The following is a 16,931-nucleotide window of genomic DNA, read 5'->3' on the forward strand; positions in this document are numbered from 1 at the left end:
GATGAAGATCAGTAAGTAAATTTCACCAGAAACACATCAAAGTACTTTGAGGAAACAGATTGACAAACTGATGCATTTATTACACTACAGATAAAACAATTCAGGAAGGAATTTTAAGCACACTGGAGAATAATAGGATTAGAATTCAAAGTGAGCTTTACATGTTGGAGATACAGTCTAGAATAAAAGGACACTATCTAACAAGGATTAATATCAAGTGTCCCACTGGGCTGAAACAATGAACTGCATAAACAGCACAATGGGAATCTTACTGATAAAGTAAAATTTGTATAGAAAAGTATCTAGGGACTACAGCAGATCACAATATTACCAGAAAGTACACATAAAGACATTGGAAATAATCCTTTTTTTTTTTCTTCTCCCAGATGTTAAAGCTTCTGCTAGCATACAATTTTGGAATTTGCAGATCTACAAGGATGTACATAAACTAAAGACTGCCCAGAAGAAAGCAGCAAGAATCATCACAGGCTTAGAAAATATGTCCCAAGAGGCAAGGTTGAAGGAATTCTCCTAGTTTCATGGCTGAAAGCAAGATTATGAGAAAACATGCCCCTCTGCACCATGGAAGTGACTTCAGTGTTATAGATTCTAAATACACTTTCAGATTTTATTTCTTTTTTTTTGTCTTCAGCTGTTGGACATTCTGGGAACACATTTTCTAATCTCAACATAGTTAAAAATTTCCCATTTGAAAACTTAAGAGGGGAAAAAATCCTCTTGGCATTATCTGATTTAAGAGAAAACCCGCAGCATCAGCAATGCCACATATCTAATAAGGTACCTTGTACAATATATATCCTGTTGCTTCTTACTTAAAATATATCTAAACTACTTTTTTTTTTTTGGTCTGAGAAATCACAGATTAACATATTTCAGTGATGGATCTTCTATAATTCACTGTATAGTTCACAGTACTGATCCTTTTTCTGATCCCTACAGATTAACTCTTCCTGAATGGACTAAAATCCCTTCAGAAGGCACTCATTCAAAACTTACTCCATTTCTGACATACTATTTGGAACTAGATATATGCAAAACACTAAATATATATATATGTGTGTGTAAATAGTGTAGTTACATGATATAGTATGGTATGGAATGGTATTGTGCAGTTTCTGCTATTATTACACACATTTTACAGCGAAAGAGTTGATCTTGATTCAGAAAAAGGGTTGATTTAAAGGTGAATGATCTCACATTCATTTCTCCCAAATTATCTCTAGTACATCTTCATTACTGTTGGAAGAAGTAAGAGGGGTCCTTAATGATTTAATTTTAGCTATCTTTTGATACAAATCATTGCTTTTTCTTTGATGGTAAAAATATATTCTGCTGGTATGCTTTACCTTGATTGGAAATTATCAAGTAGAAAGTTGCATTTAGAATATGTAGAATTATGAAAATATGAAATCAGATACTTCTCTGAACTATACTTATTCTCAGCTCCTAGATAAAGACTCAAGATAAAGCATTCTTATTACAACTTTCAAAAATATTTTTACGGGGGGAAAGAAAAGTGGTTCAAACTGTGGAGTACATTGGTCATATCCTGGCTGTAAGAGTACTTGTTATGGGAAGACTGATTTGTGCAATTAATAATCAGCAATGGATCTGTTCTGTCTCTGTAGAGAAGTCTTCAGAAGGATAAGTCTGAGAAAAACTGTGAAGGGTCATGTTAAAGCTTATCTGATTTGTAAATTTAATCAAGATCTACAAGGGGAGAACCAGATTTAGCCATAGCATGGTATGTTCTAAAAATATTTTCTACTCTCCCTAATGTTAAGGAGTTCATGCTCTTCAACATCTGCTCAGTAGAAGCTGTGTCTGGTGAAGCAGTACTGGCAGCTTCCATGCAGGTAGCCCAGGCATGAGCTTCACTACTCTGGTGTGTGTTTATAAATTCAAGTTTGAAATCATCAGTGCCAGAACAAAAATTATGAATGTTTTCCCCCAAATCCACGTTATGTTTACGACATGGTACACAGAACATTATTCCCCTTTCATCATCATATTTTAACCAGGAGTATTTTGTTAGCCATATTTTTGGAAATTGACGATTCGTCTTTCTTTTCTGGTGTTCCAAATCTTTCTTCTCTTTCCCTTTGTCATCAACTTCTCTCTTGCTAGAAGAATTACTCTTGCTTTTAAATTGCTTCAGTGCTCTTATGGCTATAATTTAAAAAGAAACAACTAAATAGATAATAGTTATTATTCCATAATATATCAATTGCATATTTTCTTTTTTTTGTCCATATTAATCTTGTTAATTTGGGATTAAACTGTGACTTGAAATAAACAGCCATGAAGGAGAACAAGGAAAACAGAGATCTACTCTTAAATCATTTGGAGACTACCCAGGATTCTTGTAAGAAATGGTCAGTTTTGACTTCCATTTCCTTTTGACTATCAGGGGTTTGTCAGAACATGCAATCAGTGAAGGGCAGCAGCATCAATACTATTTTGGAAACAAAGAAAAGCAGAGTTAGGAAGAGGAATTAAGAAGGGTCTTCAAGGAAAAATGTCTCCAGAAGATACTACTGAAGTCACAAACTTATTCCAATGCCCATCATACCTGACATTAGCAGAAAAGTTAAGTTGGAGCAAGTCTGTAAATACATAATCAAAAACCTGACAAAAAAGCATAAGATGCTCTAAGGCACATGTAGCTGACATGATTTTCTTAAGATGTATTTATACACAGAATGATTTTATTACTGCTTTCAGAACAAGGAACTGTATAAGCTTCTCATTTTGTTCTCCAAATTAAAACAGTCTTAAAACATTGAGATTGTTCTTAACATTTCCCAGATTGTTCTGAAGATGGCCTTTCCTGTATTTTGTAGGAGAACACACCATAAGCTGAAATTTTTGAAGATTTTATCTCTAGAGCTTATGAATCTCCTACTTTTGGCCAGTAATTTAATGATTCTTTTAGTACATTGCTGCCAGAAAGTTAGGACTTTAAAAGAAAGTAACCAGATAATGATGAGAAATTACATGCAGAATGGAGGCAAGACAACTAGAAATCTATTTATTCACTGCAAAATAGCAAAAGTAAGGTCCTGAGCAAATGACCTAAACCCAGTCTGACTCCCCGCCCTCCTTATTGTGATGTGTACGTCAAGAGGCAAAATTTATGATTACATTAAGCTAATCATAGAAGGAAATGCCGTTCCTGGTGCCTTAAAAGGTCTGAAGAAAACAAGTTTTTGTATGCCACTCTTTTCTGTTTTACAGGAAAGAGCAAATTTTAATATATATTATACAATTTGTGAGAACTCTCTGTTCCCATTGTCATAAAAAATGACAGTTTGATTGTTCCATTCTATTCTAAGCATCCTGAAAGGCCATAATATTAAAAAAAGCTTGGAACATGCAGTTTAAATACATTTGAGTGATCCTTTCAGAGAACTTTAAAACTGAGGTAGCAGCTGTGGTCCACATGGACAGCAAAACCAATTAGACCACAGAAGGTTTTTCTGATGTGCACAGGTACCATACCCAGGACCCAAAAGATGGGCACAAGTATTCTTAACATACAGTAAAGATTTAAAATCTTCCCTAACATTAGGCAGCCCCAAACTCACAAGACTAGGTGAAAAAGAGTTGGAGAGATGGATTAATGGATCTGCAACTTCAGAAGTCAAAGGGTGGAAGGGACAAAATCATTGCAACATATTTATAGTGCCTACTGCTTCTTGAGGGGTGTGGGCACCTGTAGAAATTTCCTGGTACTTAGAAAATAAGGGTCAGAATAGATCTGTGATCCACTGCCAGGGATAATATTCTCTGTAAGACAGACCTTCAATGTTACCAACATTTTTCAGTTTCCATGCAGAAACTGGGACACATAGGAAAAGGTGGTATCTGTTGCAGTAGTACTTTGGAAAGAACACAGGATACAAAAGGAAGCCAGCCTGTACTACTTATGAAGCAGCCTCTTTTTCACATAAAGTTTGTCATCAATGAAATCAGAAAGTAAGAAAAGCTACACAAGGTAAACTTGTTTTTCATTAAAAACTTTTTAAAAGGTGGTATCATTCCCTAATACACAAGGTGACATTAGAAAGCCTTTATATGTTTCAAAAAGCAGTGCAGAAACATCATAAACAAATGCAAAAAGTAATTAGTGAAGAAATTAAGATTATGACTGCAAATGAAATTGAAAACAGTAAAATTAAACATCCAAAAAGGAGCATTAAGAATGACAGTAGTGCAAGTGTACACTGGATTTGTACCGTGTGAACCAGGACTGGGACATTTAACCAAAGAGCAATCACCCTGCACAGATATAAAAAAGAGATTTTTTTAAAAACACACCAATCAGCAGAATATTTTCATACAGGCATGAAAATATTTCCCTAAACTGAGAAAGTAGTATATCTCTAATTATTAAAAATTCAGATTATAAATTTACACAGGCAACAAACCTATACTAGAGATGAGAATTATGTTAATATTCCCTTTTCATAAAATTTTACCAGAACATTTGAACAGATTTTCACTGAGAAAAATATTTCCATAGTAATATCAAGAGGTTTGGATGATGATCCATGCAAGTTATGCACCAGACTCTGTAGCATGAGTGAAATAAACCTTGAGGATGAATTACATTCATCTAACTTTAGTAGTCTAAAAGGCAATAATATGGGATACTTCCATACTTAGATGAAAAAGACAAGCATTTCAAATATATGATTCTTTCCATCCAAGTTATTGAGAGACTCATCACTCCCTGCAGGCGAATTTCACTGTAAATATTTACATCATCTATTTACTAATTATTACTGATTCTGCTATATGTCCAATCCTAAATAGCAAGAATTGGGATTTTAAATTTAGAATCACAGAGAGTAAGGTATTTCTGGTGCTGCACAGATGCAATGAGGGGTGAGGTCCTCTGTTGTGCTGACTGAAATCTTAAAACTGGATATATATATATATATATATATTAAATGTACAGAAACATATACAACCATGTTAAATATGTTCCATACAAGTAATTAGATACAGAGATTTATAAACACCATAGGCAAATAGTCACAAATTTCTGAAATTCAGTAACATACATGATTTAGTAAGAGATATAACAGCAGGTTTAAATGGAACTTTCAGTAGAATTACCAAGTTTTCATCTAGTAAAAGATACGTCCTCTGTCTACAAACTTAACCTTTCTTATTTTCAAGTTTTAAAAAGCACATTGAAAATAAATAGTCTCAAAAAATATAAGTTAGAGATGATGAACCTATTTCTGTGCTCATATATGAACTTCAATCCCTACATACATTAGTCAGGTCATGATGATTACTAATGTAAGATCCTGAATTGCTTCTAGAGTGCTTGGGAAGAGAAAGCATAATCTATAGACATTATCCAGGGTCAGCATAAAATTCTGATTCAAAAAAATATTCTATTAAAAAGGTAACAATTCAGCTGAACTACATGAACACTTTAATATATCTATTTGTTCCAAATCTAGCAACACAGTAAAATTCAACTGGCAAGCCTACAACTTGAATAGAAATAGCAATACAATTTGGTTATAGGCTGTCCTTTATGTTCACGTCTTAGTAGCCTACTTAATAATTTCATAAATATTTTAAACATTTTTTTGTTATTTGATATAGAAATTTTTTAACCTGACTGAAGTTTATTTCTGGTGAATAATGGCTTCTATAATTAAATTGGAATGGTTCATAAAAATCATGACTACGAAAAAAAATAAAATTTAAAATTCCTTTGTGTGATTCAGTCATAAGATGGAGAACATAGTCTGGGATAGAATCCAATTTGATCTGCTTAGTAATGCAAAGCCATACCCAAATTGCATTTTCTGAAGCATCTTTAGAAGAGAACTAAGACATTCCATATGTATGCTAATTGTAATGACAAGAGATGTGGTCATAGGAAGAACATAGTGCTGAAGGGAAGCAAAGGGGATGAGATTTAATAAATAGTTTAATTTTGTTTATAAGAAGAACACATATCCAAAGAGACCATAGAAGAGAAAATAAAAAAAGTAAGAGTTAGTAGCTCTACATGCCACAGCTTTTCCTATAAAAAAGCATTCCTGAGGTAACATATTAGAGCACTGTCAACAACTTGATCAAAAGAGTTAGTGAAATCATCAATTATTGGAGAGCCATGTTGAGCTTGGGTAATGGCATGTGGAATAGTAAAAAAGAAAAAAAAAGTATTTCCTTATCAAATGAAAGGCTGTCAGTAGGTAGGAAGGTCCAGCATAAGCTGGGGTTTTTTTGTCCATCGCTGCTTATAATGGAGAGTAATGTGCTTCCATGGAGAACCAAGTGTGCAGGACAGTACAAAGTTGTCTGTAGTAAACCGGCAGTTCTTTAAAACTTTAAATTCCTAGGAAACACAAAACTGTTTACAATTTTTATATGAATTCTTTTGTGAATATCAAAATCCTTTAAAGTATATTGGCATGCCAACTTCTAGCTTTAATTTTAGCAATTTATTAAACATATCTTGAAAAGACTTTTGACATTTACCAAATATCCAGTAAGAAACCTGTTTACATGTTCACTTCTTCCAACATAATCACCCCTTCTTTGTTACTCTTTATGTGCTTGCTTTCTAAGTAAAAATCTGCTTCATGTAATCTCCATAATGCTTTAAAAAAGCCTAATATGCAATTTTGAGAACCACTTCAGGAATTTTGCTATTCACATACGACAAGGAGATTGGCAGGTTTATTCTATTTAGACTTGCCTAATAGCCTATGCCTCATGTGCTTGTTTGAGTGGACTTCCATTAAACACTGAGAGATCAGCTTGAGTGGGTGAGAATAAGAAAAAATAAGATGTTTGGCAGCACATCTAGATCAGTTTAGAGGTTCTCCAAGGCAGGGATTTGTTTGTTACTTTTTTGTATGTGCTTTAGAGCTGCCGGTCAACAATTTCACTGCCAGTGTGCTGGGTGCTTTAGTGTTTTCCCCTCTTTTGTTCAGTAGAGACTAACTACTAAGGAGGCATGTATTTTATGTTGAGCATTCTGTTGAACAAGAGGAGATAGATGGATATGAAAAATTTTCCTGATGTTTTAGGAGAGAAATGAGTTTATAATGAAGGGGAGCGGTTGCCTTAGGAAATGTAGGACACGATTTATGTTGTCTTAAAATAAGGAAAAGAATGGGAAGAAGTATTTTAAAGATGACTTGCACAACTTGTGATTTTCATCCTAATTCAGCTATCCAAAAAAGGTAAATATCTTGACTTAATAGTCACCAGAGACTAGAAGAAAGCTTTTGCATGTTTTTGGGACCTTATTTTAAACAATAATTCCTTCCCATTGTCCCAGACAACATGCACCACCATTCCGTTACTGTCTCAGGACTACTAAGTCAAGATATTTCGTTTTTTGGGTACCATGCAAGTCATGTTGGGTCATTTTAGTGAATATAATAATATCAAAATGACAAATATTGTAACAGATAAATATTTCAATTGTTTTCTTGCTAATTATTACAAGTATACAAGCAAAGTAGTTGGTCTGTCTTGAAGTTAGTAATAGACAAAATTTTTTGGTTTTAAATATCTTAAAGAATGAGTGACTTAACACCAAAAAGACCCTTTTTAAGTGAAAGGACCAGTCATACTGGTATCTGTGTTCCACCTCTCTGGCACTTTCTAATGATTACAAACATACAGATTTTTTAGTTTTATGTGTCATAGTGTATGCAATACTATCTGCAAAATTAGTCTCTACAGAAGATTTTGAAATGCTTACACACACATCCACACTCCTCCACTATAGATGAGACGATATGCATCTCTCTAAGGGAAAACTGTAAACATCTTTCTGCCTAAAATGGTTTCATATGCAAAAGGAAATTGGAATTGCTCTATAAATATTCATAAAAGCATTTCTGAATAAAGAATTAAATTCAACATCATAGTGCCTTTGTGGTCTTATTACATTGGAAGAGTTAGATTTAAAATTGCAAGTAGTTGTTTACACACTGTATTTCACAATCTTAAGGGCAATCATACTAAAATTATATATGGAACACTGGTAGTAATGAAACACTGCAAATATGTGTGTAACTACTTTCCATCTCAGTTTAAAAACTGCCTTACCTAAATTATTTTGTAACATTTGTACAGTTGTAGGAAGTTTTGCAAGTAAGTCTCTGCAACCATCCTAAGCCTAAGGTTCCCATAATTAGCAGGCACCCATACAATAAGTGTACATTCAAAAGAAAAGAAAAATTACATATTTGAGTTAACAAATTACATTATCTAAGTTAAGATCCAAAACAGCAGGCACACATTGACTGGAAGAATATAATGGTTAATAATTATAATAGACCCTTTATAATAGTTTCATGAAAATACTGATTTCTTTAAAATTGTGTTTTAAAATAATACAGCTTCAGTGTTCATTGAGCTGTCATTTAGTAAACAAGTTACAGACTTGAATCTTTAGCAAGCACAAAACGTACTCCTCTAAAAACATATTACAGAGGCAGCTGTTGGAGGAATATTAAATATGTGGTCCTGTGGATACAAAGCCCACAACAAAGCCATTAGAAGCTTTCAAGCGGTCTGGTACTTTACATTTCCAGTATTCTGTACTACGAGTTTTCTGTGTAGCAAGATCTTCATCATGATCTTCATCACTAGCATGATCTTCATCAATATGTTTAGTCATACTAATGTTTAACAGTTACTCTCAGACAGTTACTCCAGATTGTAAGTGAGTAACTAACAGCCCTTTAGGAGTTAAAAGGAAAAAAAAATCTCCTACCTTTAGGTGCCACCTGTAGAAACTGCTTATGAAGATTAGTGAGTTGTGAAATAGTTAGAGTACTTCTAGAGGTTTTTATGCATGGAACTTGTGGTACAGGAACAGGGTCAGGAACAGGGTCAGGAAACATTTTTACACCGCCATTGATGAAGAAATCTGTTTCTTCTAAAGTCATTTCATATTGGATTTTGCTAGAACTCTCAACATGATATCGTGCAGCCTCAACCAGCTTTTCAACACTGTGAAAGTGTGAGTGAAGAAAACCATGAGTACTTCTAAACACAATGTTAATAACATAGCTTTAAATTTTAATGTGTTTACACTTATAGAGCTTTTCTGAAATAAGAATTACAAATCCTCTGTGCAAATCCTGTAATCAGCAAAATCATTATGAAGTCTACTCCTCCTCTAGTAGCATGACATCTTTTGACTACGGTAAGAAATTTATATAAAGTCAGATCTAGGACACAAAAGAATGGAAAAATATGAAAGCACTTCCTAGGGCAGCATTGTAGAGAGGCATATGAACTCCCTTTTCAAATGTAATGAGTACAATTTATACAGGGAAAGACATTAGCTGTCTGTAACATCCAACTAGACACAGGCTTGGAGTGTCAGAAAAAAGGACATGATGTTCTGTAAATACCGTGTCTTTGGTAGCACTTGTTGTCAGGAGATCAAATAAAACTGGCTGGAAGGCAGAGGCTTTGCCTGCTTGAGCTCTGCCTGTTAAAGACTTCACATCCTACATTCATGTCTTTCTTCTCGGGTATGCCCTGAGATGGATCAAGTAGCACTGTCCCAGGTATGATTTAAAATTTAGTACAGGGGAGAAACATTTTACAAAGGGCAAAGTGACCTCTTTTCTTTGGAGAGTAAAAGCTCTTTAATGATATGAACATAGGTCATTCTATGCCAGATGGTCTGTGTCATACAGTGTCCAAAGTACATTTCAGTTACTCGGACAGAAAATTTGCAAAGGAGAACTTTTTTTAATGGTCCTTGAAATAATTTTGAGAAATGTTACAGAAAGTGGTAATAACGGTAGGTGGAATTTTCCAACATGTGTAAAGCACAGGAAACAGAATGATCTCACATTCCAAAGTGACAGAAGCTATGGAAATTATACAGAGCCTTCTACTAAATGGAATAACTGGTTGTCTGCTTGTAAATCTGCCAAAGCTGCAATCCAATAAACAGACTAGAAATATATAACAGAAAAATAGCAAAACTGATAATTACCTTTACAGTTATCAGCAGAACCTTCTAGGAAATCAGTTATTACCACTCAGGTATTGAAGATAAAATGAAATTTCAGTTCATGAAATAAAATTATTATTTTAAATTTTTTTCCCAAATTAATTCTCCTTATATAAACTACCATATTTACTACTATAGTCTAGGTAAAAAAAAAATAAAATTGTTTAAAATTGGTATACATTACCTGGCCATTTCTGCCAGGAAGGTGGATCCAAGCCACTTTTCCATATCTCTGTAAGCCTCTTCTGCTTTCATTTTTAGGTCTTCAAGAAATGCTAAAGCTTTTTCTTTTATAAGTTCTAGTCGAGATTTTGTGGCTGCCTCTGTTTAAATGGTAATGTCATAATGAGTAATATTTATAAAATTTTAGGAAGTTCTCAGTCTTAAGCACCTAAAATTTAGCGTGATTGCCTGTTTTTAGGCAGTAAAACACTTACTTAATTTCTCATATTCTTGAACAAGTTATTTTCTCAGAATCATCTCTATTGCATCCTGTATTTTACAAAAGTGTGTATTCTATAAGCATCAGAATTCACAAGGCAAGAAATAGCTTAATAAAACTAACACAGTGGTGCAGGGAATGTTAAAGTAAGCAGTGACATTGAACAAAATTAATACAGCAACAGACCTAAAATCTTAATGATACAAGTGTGAGTACTCTGTTATGAAAAAATGTTACAGAGAACACACCTAAATCATTACATATGTTAATCACAAGAAAAGTTTGCTTTTCTATTTCTAACCAACCTCCAACCCTTTAAAATTAACCTCACTTGTTCTGCCCCATGCTTCCTACATATCCATTTTACACCTTCAAACTCAGGTTGCATTAGAAAAGAGGTTGATTAGTGAGCACTAAGAAAATAATTCAGCTCTACCAAAATTATGCATAGAATATCTACATGAAAATTTTAAAAACATTGAGAATTTAATGATAATATAGTTTAATATGGTCTGCTGGCTCCTCTGGCACCTTATAGGACCTTCCAGTACCTAGAGGGGCCTTATTAGAAAGACAGAGACAGACTTTATAGTAGAGCCTGAGAGAACAGACAAGTGGTGATGATTTTAAGGTAGAAGAGGGTAGATTCAGAATAGAAATAAAATTTAGTGTGAGAGAACTGGTTACTGTAAAACACTTGAAGATGTTGCTCAGGGAGGTGCCCCATCCCTTAAAACATTCAAGGACAGGCTGGGCAGGGCTCTGAGCAACCTGATCTAGTTACATGTGTCCCTGCCTTTGACATGGAGGTGGACTAGGTGAGCTTTAAGGGTCTCTTCCAACAAAACATGACATTGTATGATTTTAAGAACAGGATGCCAACTGCATGAAAAGACAGCTAAGGCAATATATTGAGAGATACATGGAACTGGTAAAAAGCCTTAAAAAAAAAGACTAACGAAAGAAGACCAGTAGATAGTGATTATTTTCAATCCTTAAGGCAAATTCTGTATTCAACTTGGTTTTTCTTCATATTTAACCCTCTGTATGACAGAATCTTTTAAATAAATAATATTTTATAGTAATTGGTACAGTGACTTCAAAGTTAAAGACTGTCACATTATTTATATAACTATATTTATTGCACAATCTATTAATTTTTAAAAATACTTAGGTTTGGGGATGAAACCTTCTTTAGGCAACCAATGTAAAAAGATGGACTGCAAAAAAACAAAAAATAAGGCATTGTTCTTTAAATGTGATATTGCAGTCACAGCATAATGCAACTCTGCACAATTTCTGTTTTGAGTAATAAAGAGTTGATGTTCAACATTTTAAACATTTGCGTCTCACAAAGGGTTTTTTAATTGACAGGAAAAAGTAAAGGTTCTAAGTTGAAAGTACCTTAGAGGATACTTTGTGCCTGTGTAGTCACCTTTCTATAGTACAGTTTAAGGTTGCCTTAATTGTGACTTCTCTGCACATTCTTTGTGAAGCTGCTATCAGTAGTTACAGATTTTTGTTTAGCAGTAGGCACTGCACAGTTCACCAACAAAGCTGCTCTCTTAACAGTAACAGAGTAAAAGGCAAGGTACTTTGATGCAACAGAGAAATGATACATGAAATCAACATTAAAAACTTAGCAACTATCCACAACTAATGACTTTGCTAGACTCAGTGTAGCTGTATAAGCAAAAGAACAAGTTCCCAAAGCTGCAAGTGAAACTATGATTCTCAAACACCAACTACATGCCTGTGCAAATAGAAAATACAGCTCAACGTGTTTAGCGTTCCTTAGGTTCTTGGATTTTTTCAAATCATGGCTGGGCTTCGTGAACAAAGATTTAGGAAGGGCTCTACCCACGTTTGTTGCAAGCATGTTGGTGGCTAAAAAGGCCAATACAAGATAGAATTTTTTTTTTCAAATGTAGGATAAAAATAAAGCAATGCAAAGAAAACAAAACACGTTAATGAATAACATTCATGTGCATGCTACTAGGATCTTCAAAGTTATTACTATTCTTCTCCTCGCTACTCCAAAACCTTGGAATATTTATTCTTAGACTGCTTTTGTATTAAAACATGTTGAAAGTGGTAAGTGTACAAGCACTTGATCTGATTGGACCTGAAGAAGCCTTATGAATTTGTGTTTTGTTCATTAACTGCTGTTCACCCTCTAACTTTCATAATAAAATACTATGCAATAGTTAGCCCATCAAAGAGGTAACATGTATGGTGATGGGTTTGCCAACTGCTGCCAGATAGAATCTGTAACAGCTATGCTCTATCTTCCCTTTAGTGATAAAGAGGTATTTTTCTTTTAGTTTAAACCCATCTCCAAAAAAATTTTCAAACCTCTTTCAATCTAGGACTTCTTTTTTTCAGACATCTACTTTTGGCTGAATTGGCTTGGAAGTTATTGGATAAGACAGACAAAGAGACAGAATAACTGAAAAAATATGTAGTTTTTGAAGAGTCTGTCTGTAAAGGAGCTTGGAAGAATAAAGAAAATCTGTATCCTGCCCCTTGAATCCCATGTGGCTTGAAGAAGAGGGAATCAGAGAAGAATATCAAGGAAGTACACAACTGCCAAAAAATTCTTTCCCATATCAAAATATTTCAAATACTGAACTCAATTCAATTGAATACTGAAAAGTGGCTAGCCACCAATGCTAAGCCTTTACTCTCATGGCAAATATTTGCTTAGTCATGCCAAATTAAATTAGATGAAAAGAAACAGAGAACAAAAAGAATGAAAATCACATTTCTACTTTTAATATAGTTATCACAAAAGCACTGGCAATTACCACCCTAAAAAAATCCTGATTTCTCCAAACACTACTCTCTTCCTTCCTTTTTTCCTTCTTATCCATCCATTTTCTCTAGTGTTTCTGGCTAGTTTTGACTATTACACTACCTAAATTAGGAATAACAATCACCTCCCAATATAAATAACCAAATAGTAACATACCCTCATGTTTCAAGGCACTCAGATGTTCTTGTTTTATTTTAAGTGCCAGTTCTTGTTTCTTTAATTCTTCTGGGTCTAAAGGAATTACACTGACTTTCTTCTGTGATCCTGCAGGAAAACAGATCTTTCAGTCTTTGGACTTTGCTAGTAAATTTGTGTATCAATACACAGGCACTTATTAGCATATTTTTTTAAAGAAAAATTACACTTTCTACCTTACTTGATGTGACCATTATGAGAACATGCAGATGGGTGCTCGGCTATCAAATGTGATTTACATCTGCAAGTCATGCTAAGATTAACACTCCATAAACATACCCCAGCATATACAACTGTATTAAAATTGCTCAAAGGACATCCTAAAACGTATTTTTGAATGGAAAAATCATGACTGAGTAGGTGCGCCTCTGTTTTGACCCTAGGTGGTCAGAATATCCTGTTTGACCCTAATATCTACCAATTTATCACAACCAGCACATAAATAAACATCTTTTGAATAACACTTGTTTCTTTATGCCTTTCCAAACCATTCTGTAATCTGCATTACCAGCTTGTTTTAACTTGTTTATCTATGAACAGATACTGTAAAGGTATTTTATAATGTTTTTAGAGATTCTGTAGCCATGTCACTTTGGCTATTACTCAAAAATATTAAAATGTTTGTAATTGCTTTATCCTAGAAGAAGAGCAGATGGGGATGTTACAGAAAAAAAAATGACATCTGCATGATACATAAGGTCAACATAAAGCAAATGGTCAAATCGAGAAATGACAAAACTGCATGTGCTAAATTGTATCACTCAGTTACTAGCGCACAGCTCTTTCCCAGGGAATTCTTGAGTCACAGGAACACTACAGTAACGTTGTGTTTGACATTAAATCAAAGTTGATACTTCAGTTACAAATCATCAGTTGACACTTCCTCTTCTACCAGGAGGAATGCACAGCTGAGTTCTTGTTGCAGTTCTATCACTTTATGGTTTTGTGATTTCAGGTAAGTTGTCTGGTACCAGGTAGGAACAAAAACTTAGTTCCAAGAAGCAATCCACAAACTCCGACCTAGCCACTTAGCATACAGCAAGTGACGACTGCTGATTTTTTTCTCACAAAACTTTTCTAGAAGTCTGAAAATCTGCTACTCTCTTGGCTGGACTAAATGCTAAACTAAGCCTCTGGCTCTCTGGGGCTCACAATTGGCTAAGTATTTGCAAGGCTATGCTTATTCGACCTACTAAGGGCCGAATCAACCAGAGGGAGAGAACTGAGCAGAGTGCAAATTAAATGTCCATAAAAGAAAAAAGTCATCTGCTTTATGCACAATAACTCTGCAGTTACAGCTTTCTCACTTGGAAATGGAGTACCTGAATTTCAGGTTACCCTCACATCGCAGGGCATGAGCCCCTCTCTTGACATGTAGAATGTCTACACAAAAGATAAAAGATTCAGGCTACTAGCCTTGCTTCCTGCTGAAGTTAGGACATTTTGCAGGAAAAAAAAAGTGGAAGTTACATAAACCACTACCTGCACAAGGAAGTAGTTACGACAAAATGTATAAACAGCCTTGTACACCACAATCCCTTCCAGCAGACTGCCTGTTCCCCTTTTGCAAATAAATTAGGACAGTTTCTTACCAGGCCTACATTCGAGATCTCCCTCAATAGGAGTTGCTTTTTTTTGAGACTATAGATGATATTAGATTCTGTGTTCTTTATTTACACCACATTGCAGTTACACATAAAAATTATGGATATTGATTGATCCATGCTACCATATGGCTACTAAATTAATTTCAGTATATTTTAAGATACTGGATAATTTACTCATTCCATTCCAGTCCTATTATTTTAATTGTTGAGGAATGCAGTCAGTGCAGCTAGCTTTGGGAGCTGCAGGCTGAGTTCTGGGTGGTGGGAGCCTGAGACAAGAGGTTGTGAATTGGCACCAACCCTTTGCAGAACAAAGGGCCCGGGGCCCTGCCAGGGGACTGGACACCCAGAGTCACAGCAGGAGACAATGACCCCAAACTTTCATGCACTTAGACTGTGAGAGCATAAGAGCCCAGGGTTTCCTTTGTTCAGGGTCCCTCCTTGAAGGCACCAGTTCAAGCTCTTATCCTGTTGTTGCACCATAATTAAATTATTTTAAGGATCCAGATGTCTGAGACTCTGCCGTGGGAAAACTGGAATGGAGCCTGAAAGGAAACCTGGACTGATTGTGCAAGTGTGGGCTGTGTAAGGAATCAACTGGGGACCTGTCCATTCACTGGAGTTCCCTGCTATGAAGAGACCTCAGTCCCAGCTCAAGTGGTGCAGAGTGTGACTGCCAGAGTGGTTCCTGGATGGTCAGACAGGGAAATTTCCTTAATATTAATATTTGAAATATTTTTACTTATAGCTGGTAAATAGGTAGAATTTAATAGAATTTTATTTAATTTGATAAACTAGTTCTAACTATTCCATTCCATTCCAGTATGGAACATGGAGAAAAAATATTTATGTGCTATTTAGAATCTTTATTCCTACATATAGAGACAACATATATGTTTAAATAAATGCAATTGCCATTCAAAAACCTCTGCCCTTTTTTATCACTACCAGCTTTTTATACTGACATGTTACACTTTGCATTTTAAAAGAGAAAGTAAATACAAATTAAATATCTTGGCTTATTCATTTCTGTATTACATATTTACATTTCAGTAATTTCAAGCACTGCTGAAACAAAGCTTGTATTTTAAATACCTTTCTTCTTAGAAAGTGATTTGGTAGAAGGCTTTCTGACATCTTTCCCAGCAGCTTTGCCTGAGCGTTTCGGATCTTCTTTCAGTTTTTGCTGCTGCTGTTCTTCTTCCTCCATTTCTCTAAACTCTATTTCAGCTGTTACCTTGACACCATAGTCACACACAGTACAGTACATAGCATGAAGTCTGTGCAATTACTGTTTCAAATTGCCTATATTTGTTGAAAGTACTTAATGATAAGTAGACACATAAATAAAGGATATACTTTAACTAATTGATTAAACTTTGATTATTTACCAAAAATATAATTGTACATCAAAAATGCAAGACAGAGACAGAGTGGGTTTAATTCTGTAATCATTCCCTGTGCTCAAGGAAAATGTGAGAAATGCAAGAATCAACAGTGTAGGAAGCAAGACTAAAAGTTATGTGGCAAGGGTGCAGAAATTCATTTATTTTTAAATGATCACAGAGAAAAGAAAAATTAAACCTAGAAACCAACCATTTTAAAAGCTCACCTAATTTACTTTTAGCTATAGAGAAAAAAGATTGTAACTATAGCTTTTCAAGCTGTGAAAGTTTTGAGCAAACACTGCATCACAGGACTAAAATTCTCCATCTTCTCACACTTCTACAGAGGGGGAAGAGGAGAGTTTATCATGGAAGAAGTAGATATACAGAGGCAACATTCAAAGTATTTCTCTCAGTAATGGAGTAAAAGGGTCAG

At 34.7% G+C, this 16,931-nt stretch overlaps 1 protein-coding gene across 7 annotated transcripts in view; it reads right to left on the bottom strand.

The window, feature by feature from the left end:
* SPEF2 (sperm flagellar 2) overlaps positions 1–16,931 on the bottom strand; it is a 76,024-nt gene that overhangs the window by 16,675 nt on the left and 42,418 nt on the right. For 6 of the 7 annotated variants that reach the window (XM_029961553.1, XM_029961551.1, XM_029961552.1 and 3 more), the window contains 4 exons: positions 16,206–16,347; positions 13,465–13,572; positions 10,236–10,374; positions 8,792–9,030 (listed from right to left, as the gene is read on the bottom strand). In XM_029961553.1, coding sequence (XP_029817413.1) covers positions 8,792–9,030; positions 10,236–10,374; positions 13,465–13,572; positions 16,206–16,347 — 628 coding nt within the window. Of the gene's footprint in view, positions 1–1,240; positions 2,191–8,791; positions 9,031–10,235; positions 10,375–13,464; positions 13,573–16,205; positions 16,348–16,931 lie in introns of those variants that run through there. The other variant, XM_029961556.1, reaches the window with a different exon arrangement.

The sequence above is a fragment of the Manacus vitellinus genome, unplaced genomic scaffold (assembly GCF_001715985.3).
Source record: "Manacus vitellinus isolate BGI_N305 unplaced genomic scaffold, ASM171598v3 scaffold_36_pilon, whole genome shotgun sequence".
NCBI classification, from domain to species: Eukaryota; Metazoa; Chordata; class Aves; order Passeriformes; family Pipridae; genus Manacus; species Manacus vitellinus.